General features: G+C 37.6%; 1 protein-coding gene across 1 annotated transcript; it reads left to right on the top strand.

Annotated features, from left to right (window-relative positions):
• Positions 1 to 1,534: 1,534 nt before the first annotated feature.
• LOC113779540 (scarecrow-like protein 27) lies at positions 1,535 to 4,882 on the top strand. The gene is made up of 2 exons (XM_027325134.1): positions 1,535 to 2,011; positions 2,112 to 4,882. The coding sequence occupies exon 2, from the start codon at positions 2,112 to 2,114 to the stop codon at positions 4,419 to 4,421; it is 2,310 nt and encodes a 769-aa protein (XP_027180935.1). The 5' UTR covers positions 1,535 to 2,011; the 3' UTR covers positions 4,422 to 4,882.
• The last annotated feature ends 5,385 nt before the right edge of the window (positions 4,883 to 10,267 follow it).

Here is a 10,267-nt window from a genome sequence, read left to right as displayed (position 1 = left end):
CTTATATACATTGACAGTATAAAACACTATTATCATTAGATTCATGATATGTGTATAAAAATTAAATTTCAAATTCAAATTTTGTATAATCAGCATTCATCTAACGCTGACAGTGTATGCACTGTCATTGTAGAAAAAATTAATGCAAAAAGTTTAGGTGAGTCGACAACTATTACAGGTCAAGACATGTTTGCGGGATTATAAATCGCCTATCAATAGAATTTTCACGTCGATAGCGAAATTTAAACACGTAACTTTTTTATGAGAAAATAATTTATTCTTATTAATTGAATTAATTTGTGTTGACGGGACACTTGAATGTGCAATTATGGCTCGAACCAACTTATGGCTTGTAATATTCTGCCTACAACTTTTCTGTATCGTGGCCCAAATATTTTTGTCTTCATATCTTACCAAAATCACATGATTAGTAGCAAATAGGTTGAAATAAACTGTCACTACATGATTTAATCTTTAGAAAAGACACATAAATCTCGATAATTGCAATAAATAAAATAATATATCGAATCACATTAGTGCGATGGTCTCTTTTTCATTTTTCAGTTCTCCTAAGCAAATTGGGCTGTGTGAAACGCAGAACGTTGGTTACTTATTTTTTGAACATATATTCTTTTGAGTATAATTCCACCACAATTGATTTGTAGTATTTTACTTTTCCAGGTTTTTAAAGATATTTATAGAGTCGGTCCAAGTTTGATTTTATAACGCAGAAGTATGTGGTTCATGATCAGTACTATCTAGTAATTTTGTATGCAATGATAATTGATAAAAAGGAAAAAAAATTGATAATTAATAAATACTCTCATTTCGTTACTCTTTTCTCTTTGTCCATGATAATTGATAAATACTTCACATTTTGCCAGCCAAAATTAAAAAGAAAAGAGCAAAGAAATGAAAGATACATTTTTTCAAGAAATCAATGAATGTCACCACGGCCAAAAAATCTGCTGATAAGTCTGGGACAAAAAAATTGAAAAAAAAAAAGAGAAAATATTTTTGGTGGTCAAATATGATGATGACATAGGAGGATAGTTGGACCCAGACGACAGTGGGCCGGTTGGCCCTTGGCCCTGCAATCACAGAAAAAAGAAAGGGTCGTCATTTAATCCTTCTAAAATAAGTGAAAGACACGAGTTTGTTTGGATAAGAGTTTATTTGGATGATTTATTTGAGATATTTACTGTAGTACTTTTGTGATGTGATGTATGTGAGATAAAAAGTGATTGGAATTTGTGAGGCAAAATTTTTTTTTCCAAATTTTTTGTGTCCAAACAAACTCAGTACAGCGAGTTTACTCACTGGGACAACAAATTGGTGTCCCCTCCCAATTCCCAAACCAGGGTAATAAATCCCCATACAGTCACTATGGAAAAAAAAAAAAAAAAAGACTCGGCAAAATAACAGGGAAAGAAACAAAGAAGGAGAGAGCCCGGTGTGTGTATTTTGGGTGGGGATAGGGACTAGAGGGAGGGGAGGAAAGAGGAGAGAGGAGGAGGGCCACTTTATTGCCTTTTTCATGATGCACGCATCCATTGCAGAGCAGTGACGGGTACTCTGTGCTGCTGCGACAATAAGAGGGATTGTACAGTAGGACAAGAAAATTTAAAAGAAAAAAAGGGGAGAGGAGAGAAAAAAAAAATAAATAAAGCAGTCTGTCCCAGTCCATAGAACCTATGGCCTAGAGTCTAGAGTGAAGGGAAGAAAACTGAGAAAGGGTGGAGAGGAGAGGGAAAAAGAAAGAAAAGAGGAGGGAAAGAGAGGGGGGAAAAAAACAAGCCAAAGGGTATGGGTATGGGGCTGAAATGGTGATATGGAGCTCAAAAGAAAGAGAAAAATCTGGTGGAAGAAACAAGTTCATCTCTTTGGTCTAATGGATTTTTGTAAGGATTGATGGTTGCTTTGAATTTCTCCTTGAAAGAAAAATTCAACTGCTTCATATCCTTGCTCAAATCGTCACGGAAGTGAGAAAAATCCCATCTTGAAGCCACAGGCAAGCTGAAAATGCTCGTATTTTTTCCTTGTTCCTCCTCCTTCGAATTTGTGCAGCCTCTGGTTTTAATCTGTTTGGGTTCATTTTTTTGGTTTTGCAGATGCTAGGAATGCAGTATAATACTAACTTGCAAACAAAAGGGGTGCTGGAAGTTGGTTGTTTTGCTTCTTCAATCTCCTCAGCTGAAGCAAAGTGCAAGAAAGATGGAAACTTTACAAGCAATGAGCCCATTTCTGTGCTGGACACCCGGAGTCCTAGCCCTTCAACTTCGACATCCACTCTTTCTTCCTCTTTTGGTGGCACAAATGGTGGCGGCACCAGTGAAAATACACCCAACCTGGTGGTAGGTTCTCACAGAAACACCCTGAAAGGAGCTGCACCACTGGACCCCATTACCACCGCCTCCGCCACCAACGGAGAAGGTGGTGGCGTAAAGGAGGAATGGGTGACTGAGCTTCCGGCTGGCCTGGAGCTGAGCCAAGATGGGCCAGAAAGATACAATCTTGGATTGGAAGATTGGGAGACTTTTTTATGTGAATCGACAGGCCAAGACCAGTCTCTTATCAGGTGGATTGCTGGCGACATTGAGGACCCTTCTTTCAGCTTGAAGCAGTTATTACAAGGCGGAAACTCAAATGAGATCGAGAGCAATGTGGGTGTTGGCGGTATTGATCAGAGTTCTGGATTTGAGGCCTTGGCCACAGGTGGTTGTACAGCCAACAATGGTAATGTGTTGCCAACCTTAAGTTCTTCTCCTTTAGGCCTTTCTGGTTCTGGGAATTCTTTTGATAGTAACAACGGAAAATTCGGCTCTGTCCCAAGCTCTTTAAACTCGAACAACAAAAATGGGAATTCTCAAAATCTATTTCCATTACCACCCAACAGTTCACTTGGTATGCCTGATGGTGTAAATGTTGCTCACCAACAGCAGCTTCAGTTTGCCACCATCCCTGAGCAGAAGTCTCCTAATTTTATGCCTCATGTTATGATTAGTACTCCTCAATTTCAGAATGCTCCAAATCTGAATCTTTTGAATTCATTGTTGTCTTGTACCAATCAAGACCAGCCTCAACCGAAGAGGCAGAATTTGGGGATTTTGAACCCAGCTGCAAGCTCTCAGATCCCTAAAGTCCCACTTCTTGATCCGGATCCCAACCTTCTGCTCAGAAAGCAACAGGAGCTTCAATTTGGGTTGGGACAACAGTTGAATTCGCTTCCTTCCAGCAATCCCCAGCAGAAGCCATTTATTGTGCCCAAGCAGGAGGTGGCTGAGGGGAATGGCAATTTACTAGTTGCACGCCACCAGCAGCAGGTTGTTTATGACCAGCTTTATAAGGCCACAGAGTTAGTTCTGGCCGGAAATTTCTCACACGCGCAAGGGATATTGGCGCGGCTCAATCACCAGCTCTCTCCTGCAGTAAAACCTTTTCAAAGGGCTGCTTTTTACTTCAAGGAGGCTCTACAGTTGCTTCTGCTTTTGCCTAACAGAGCTATCTCGCCTTCTCTGAGGATTCCTACACCATTGGATGGTATTTTCAAGATGGGGGCTTATAAAATGCTCTCTGAAGTTTCACCGCTTATCCAATTCAAGAATTTTACCTCCAATCAGGCCCTTCTTGAAGCCCTTGATGATGCAGCAAATATTCACATTATAGACTTTGATATTGGTTGTGGTGCTCAGTGGTCTTCTTTTATGCAAGAGCTTCCCAGGAAAAATAGAGGGGCAACTTCTCTGAAGATTACTGCCTTTGCTTCTCCTTCAGCCTACCATTCGGTTGAGATTAGCCTTATGCATGAAAGTCTAACGCATTTTGCTAACGATCTTGGTATAAAATTCGAGCTTGAGGTGGTGAATTTTGACTCTTTTGACCCAAGTGGTTATTCAGCATCTTCATTCAGGTCGTCCGAGAGTGATACGATTGCTGTAAACTTTCCTTTGTGGTCTGTTTCTAGTCGACCGACTATACTACCTTCACTGCTCTGCTTTATCAAGCAGCTTTCACCTAAAATTGTGGTAATGTTGGATCATGGGTGTGAAAGGTTTGAACTTCCTCCGTCCCATCACCTGCTTAATGCTCTCCAGTACTATGAAGTATTCCTGGACTCAGTTGATGCTGCTAATATGGCTTCAGATGCTGTTAACAAGATTGAGAGGTTCCTTATTCAGCCTACAGTTGAAAGCATTGTGTTTGGCAGACTGCAATCACCGAACCAAATTCCGCCCTGGACAAATCTCTTTGCTTCTGCGGGGTTTTCATCAGTACCAATCAGTAATTTTGCTGAAACCCAAGCTGAGTGTGTTGTCAAGAGGAGCCAAGTTCGAGGATTTCACGTAGAGAAGCGCCAAGCATCATTGGTGTTGTCTTGGCAGCGGCGTGAGCTCTTGTCAGCCTCAGTTTGGAAGTGCTGAGAAATTTCAGTATTGTTAAGCAAGAAGATTGCTGCAGCATTGCAACTAACTCTACTCTTAGATATCGAGGCAATAAAATTCTGAACTGAAATGGTACCACCTCCTATGTAGTAGTTAATTATTGTCCTCCTATGTTGTAGTTAATTATTGTACTATGTTCTTGCTTGCGTATCTCTGTGTATTGCAATGTAGTCTATCTTCTAGACTGATTGTCTCTCCTGATGGAGAAACTCCTAACTGCAAGTTTAGTAGTCTTGTTAGAGTAATTCGAAATCTTGCTCCTGTGTATCTTGATATATTACTAGTAATTAGTTTTTGAGTGGCTATGTAGTGCTTTCTCTGGCCCTTTCCTGATGGCAGGGATCATCCATCCCATGTCTGCTAAGAACCATGATATTAGATGCGGAAAAACAAACCAAGGTGCTGTGGCTAACATGCACTTGGTTGGAGAGTTATTACCATTTCTTGTTTTTTAAACTAGTCCAGTTAGTCATATTTAGTTATGATGTGAAGACCTTTAAGATCATCTCGTTTGTATACGTTTCTGGAACCCATCTTCCTCCCCTGTCCATATGTTTTTCAAATCGTTTAGTGCCATGTTTCTTATGATCAAAATTTTGCGTTTGCCTGTGAATGATCCTGATCTTGACTGCTGTTTTTGCTAAAAACTCAGAAAGGAGGCATGTAGAACTTGGGGAGATGGTCTAGTGCGTTTTGCTTTACCTTGTATGCTTACCGTCAAAATTGAACATTAAACTGGAGTGATTCATGATGCCGCATTTGTATTCTAGTTACTAGAAATTCTCTAGATTGACATCAGAGTGTTTTTTTGCTCTGCAATTGTCGTCTGTTTTTTTGCTTCTAAACGTGGAAGTTTCATTTTGACGAGTGTCTTTTTAACTTTTCTTGTTATTTACGTTAAAGTTGTAGGAATTAGTCGTCAGGTGGTGGGGTCATTTAGGCAGGCGTTACCCGGATATTTAGTTCGGCAAAAAGTGTGACTGAATGAGATGCGGCCTGAAACTTGACGGGTTTTTTGTTCTTTGTCATCAGCAGAAAACTAGCACGTATCACTTGAGCTTGTCTTGGGTTTCTTGCAAGAATTGGAATTGAACTGGAATTGAAATCGGTATTCTGTGGGGTATCAGTAGTAAATCTCCCGTTGAATCCAATTCTAATTCTCTATTTCGATTCCAATTCCCATGAGGAATCAATCACAACAGCTCAAGTCAAATTCCGGTTTGCTCGACTGGTTTTCCATTTTGTGCTTTGAGATGGATGCCCTTTTTTTTCTGTCTTTTTTTTTTTTTGGGGTAGTGAGGTGGTTGTGGCTGCTGCAGAATGTGAGTGGAAGTGAACTGGTTGCAGCTTAGTCAGTCTAGTTTTGAAAAATTCGGTGGTGTTTGAGCCTTATTAAGGGATTCGGTACTCCTTGCTAGCATCAGAAGTTGGAACTTCCAAATGATTTAGAGTATATTTTTAGATCTTGTTTCAAGACTCAGATTAAGCTGTGTGTGTGTGTGTGTGTGTATATGTATATATATTTGTGAAAGGATTAGACTTGAGGCTTAGACATGAAAACAGAGAAGTTCAGGGAGGTTGAACTTTCTAACATTTGGCGGCATAGTCATGTTTTCAAGAATGATCATGATCACTTTCTGCTTCAAATATTGCAATAGTTTCGCAAAACAAAGGCCATTGTGTCTTTTTAAGGTTTCAACATCAGCGATAGTGTCTTGTCTATTGTTGCATTTTTAACCCAAAAACAAAAGTTAAAATAAAACTGTATCTGTATCCGAAGTCCTTGAAGTGTAACTTGTGACCTGCAATTATTAATTAGCAGGGTGGAAATTAGTAGCATAAATGCATTCTATGCTAGTGTTGTTTAAAGACGAATTGTTCCAATGCCCATATGATTGAAGTAGTAAATGTTAAAGAGAGAGGTCGGCCGTCTATTCATCTGGATTTCATTACGCCAGTAATGACTGTCGGATGGCTCTTTTTATCATTCACAAATTGCAATTAGTTTATACGTCCACTGAAGCTGACCACATGGGAGTCATATTTGATTGAAAGTTGAACCCCTCCCCTCCCCTTTTCAATAGCAAATTTCTTTGTCGCATTTGAACTTGAATAATCTCAGCCTTGTTGATACACCCTTTGTTTAGAGCAAACCAAACACAAGAATTTCTATACTAGATTTATCTAGTAGACGGCCGAGAAATTCAAACTAGGCGACCTCAATATTCTAGAATTTATGTGGGGAATCCATCTAATCATAGTTGGAACCTATATATATATATATATAACATTGGAACTTAATAGTAAGATGATGATGATTATCGACCACAATCATCATTGTACAGGAGCTCAGTTGTCTTTCGCTTGAGTAAACTAATCCACTAGTTTTAGTGTTCAAGTGACGTGGATCACAAAACTCCTCCCAAAAGTACGTAGCTCCAAACCATTGAGTTTAGCTTAGCGGCTATCAAAAAATTCAAAAGAGGTGTCAAAACATCACTTCAGGTTCTTATACTTGCTAGTCCTTTATACGTAACATTTTTAAGAAAAAGTCTGAGTAAAAATGTCGTTGCACTATATATTTGTCTTTCATTGGACCCGACTTAGATTTTCAATTATTTGGGAAAGGAATCTTTTCGAGTCAAATTCAAACTTATGGAATACTTATATCAAATTGAACTCGACCTCATATAGGTTCAAATTTGAATTCGAGTTTAAATCCAAAATTTTGAATCGAGCTCGATGGGTCAAAAGTTGAATTTAATTCGATTCATTTACAGCATAATGGCAATAAAGGGACAATAAGAACTTTTTTTTTTTTTTGGAATACAATGCCCGATGGATGTTTTGTTTTGCACTTCTTTTTTGGTCCTCTGTGTGATTACGCCAAAGTGATTCAGGTCCATTCCTTTTTAGGCATTCATACAAGAAAACATAGCCAAAAAAATTTTTTTTTTTTAAAGAATGCAGAAATTACTTATTAAAAAGTCGAGTCATGTAATGATTAAGTGATGATCCATAGTCCCATACTGTGGTTGGTTGCGCAAGTGGTCCACTGTCCGGACCATCCAGCCGATTGATTGGTCCCGCTTAATTGATGATGCTAATAACGATTAGTAGTGCTGAATTAGCGGACTGAGAATACCTGTGGTCGTTTTAAGCGGAAAAATAATGCAAGAAAACGAAATAAGGGCTGAAATTAACTACTCCCACATGTTTGGCTCTTCTCCCGTTGGAGATTATGGGGTCTAGTTGAAAGGGGAATTGCATCTTAACTAATCTCATGCTTTTCGTCTTTCGTTCGGTACGTTGTCCATTTAGTTACTAACCTAAGGGTGTGGGTAAGCCAAAGCGCTCGCGAGTAGCTTGCTAGCGGTTTGATCAAAAGTTTGGTTCGAATTCAAATTTGAAGTCTACTCATTTCGTATAACGAATTGAGTTCGAGTATAGTAGTAACTATTCGACTACTTGACGAGTTTAATCGAGTATTTATATTATTATATATTATATATTTTAATTATGGAATGATTATTATAGGTTCATATTTTAATAAATTTACATAATGTAATGTTCAGTAAAAAGAGTGATGGATGGCAAAATGGTAATCTAATAAATCTAAAATATAAAAAATTACAAACAAGAAAAGAAAAACTCGAGCTCCAGCTTGATAAGGCTTATAACTTACTCGAGGTCAAACAAGTCAAGTTCGAGTTTAATTTTCATTATATCGAATCGAGTTCAAACTCATATTTATATACTCGTTCGAGCTCTCGAGCTCGAGTTCAAGTAGTATTAATAGTGATCGAATTCAAAGTCGAGCATAGTGCTACTCGAGCTCAACTTGGCTCAATAGCACCCTTATACTAACCTACATTTTGTGATACACGTATACTAAGGACTACGAGTATAGTTGAGTCAAGTCAGGTTCAAATATTACATAAAACTCGCCAAAGTTTTTGAAAGTTGAACTTAAATTTAAGTTCAATTTTGTTTTACCTTAATCGAGTTCAATCGAGTCTAATTGAGTTCAACTAATATAAAATTATATTTTTTTAATTTTAAATTAGGGATAAAATAGACATTTCACATTAATAAATTAAAAAAACATGTGTGTATGTGTGTGGAACTCAATTGAACTCGATTGAATTCAAGAGTTTTCGACATTCACATATTAAATCCAAATTCGAACTCGTCTTTGAACTCGAGTTCGAGTTCAAGTTTTGACCAAGTAAACTCATGAGTTAATTAAATTTGATTTGTTTGTACTCCTACCAATGACTAATATGTAAAGTCATTCCAAAACCAACTTGTAAAATGGGAGTCACAAAAAAGATTATATTAATCATCAACCTGGCCAACACAAGTTGGTCAGTCGATAAGGATGGGCTAATTTTTTACAAAAGGTTGTATGTTCGAATTTCGTTATCGATGTAAGAATTGTATTAGTGCTCTAAGTCTGTAGTGGTTTAAAAGAAAAATAAAACTTATGATCCCAGAGATTTTTGCTCTAGTCCGTAGTGATTTAAAACAAAAAAAAAAATCATCGACCTCAGTTCTTTGGTTTTAACTTTCAAATTTTTATTCTTTCCCTCTTTCTTCTTGTAAGACATATAGTTTGTTTCTTGAACTAAAAAAAAAATCTAAAAGGTGTATAGTTTTTGTTCTTTATAAGCAATTTCTCTCTAGCTAGCCCCCCCCCCCCCCCTCCTTTTTTTAACTTATACTATTAACTTTTGGGGAACAAAAGTACTAATAATTTCGCCGCAACAAGTGGTCCGTGCAATCCACATGTAGCCTTAAATAACAGAAAAAACAAAAAGCAGAAATCAATTACTAGTAGTGTTTTTAAAATTCTAAAGACTTGGAATACTGTACTTTGATGTTTCGTACAAACAACCTGTGAGTGTCTCGAGATCTTCAAAACTTGTTTGGTAGAATGTGAGGTGTGTCTGCTGAGGTCTACAATACTCATCTCTTCTGATAGTGATGCAGAGAAAAACAGGGGACCCCATTGTGGGAAGACATGTCAGTCTGTTTGGCTATCATCTGCCCGAAAATATCCCAATCCTTCCTTGGCTTTGTATATATTTTTTCAAAAGGGTTATATATCTTTTCTCACCATGTCCCCATGAGTTGAATTGCACCAATCACCCCCTATGACATTGCAATATTTTCAATTATGTGCAATCGAGTCGGACAAGTTATGTCCCGTTTGGATTGCGATTTTTCTCAGAAAAATTGTTACGTTTTCCATGAACACATTTTCCTATCATCTTTTTATCTCACATATATCAAATCACTACAGTATTTTTTTTACAAAAAATCCAAAAAAATACAATCCAAACGGGTTTTTGTAGCTGATTCAGTTATGTGCACCTTGCATAATTCCATGAAATGACCAAATTATTTCACAAAAATCGGTAATTGGTATGACAAATAAATAAATAAATAGAGTTTACTAAGTCTGATATGATTTGTAACAATATATGTGAATCATTTAATCAATTCGCCAAAGACTCAAGAGACAAACCCATTATTGCAATGCTTGAAATGATTAAAAAAAAATACCACTGTATGAGGTTTTCAAGCAAGCAACTAGGTCATTTCATTTCTTAGCGGCTTATTCTCCTGCCAGAAAAAGGACAAATTGGTAACTTCATTTATTTATTTTTTTAGCCATATCAATTAATTGATTTTGAGGAAATAGTTTGGTCACTTCATAGAGTCATCTGAGGTAGAGTTGTATACGAATCGAGTCGAGCTCAACTCAAGTAGTGCTGGCATCCTACTCGATTTGAATTCAATCTCGATCGAGCTAGGAAATG

The sequence above is a fragment of the Coffea eugenioides genome, chromosome 8 (assembly GCF_003713205.1).
Source record: "Coffea eugenioides isolate CCC68of chromosome 8, Ceug_1.0, whole genome shotgun sequence".
Taxonomy (NCBI): Eukaryota; Viridiplantae; Streptophyta; class Magnoliopsida; order Gentianales; family Rubiaceae; genus Coffea; species Coffea eugenioides.
The sequence above is the reverse complement of the archived record's forward strand: the minus strand, read 5'-3'. Positions and strand labels throughout refer to the sequence as shown.

What these genes read in the sequence shown, in the direction of transcription:
- LOC113779540 (XM_027325134.1), top strand. Translation starts at nt 2,112, where the DNA reads ATGCTAGGAATGCAGTATAATACTAACTTGCAAACAAAAGGGGTGCTG.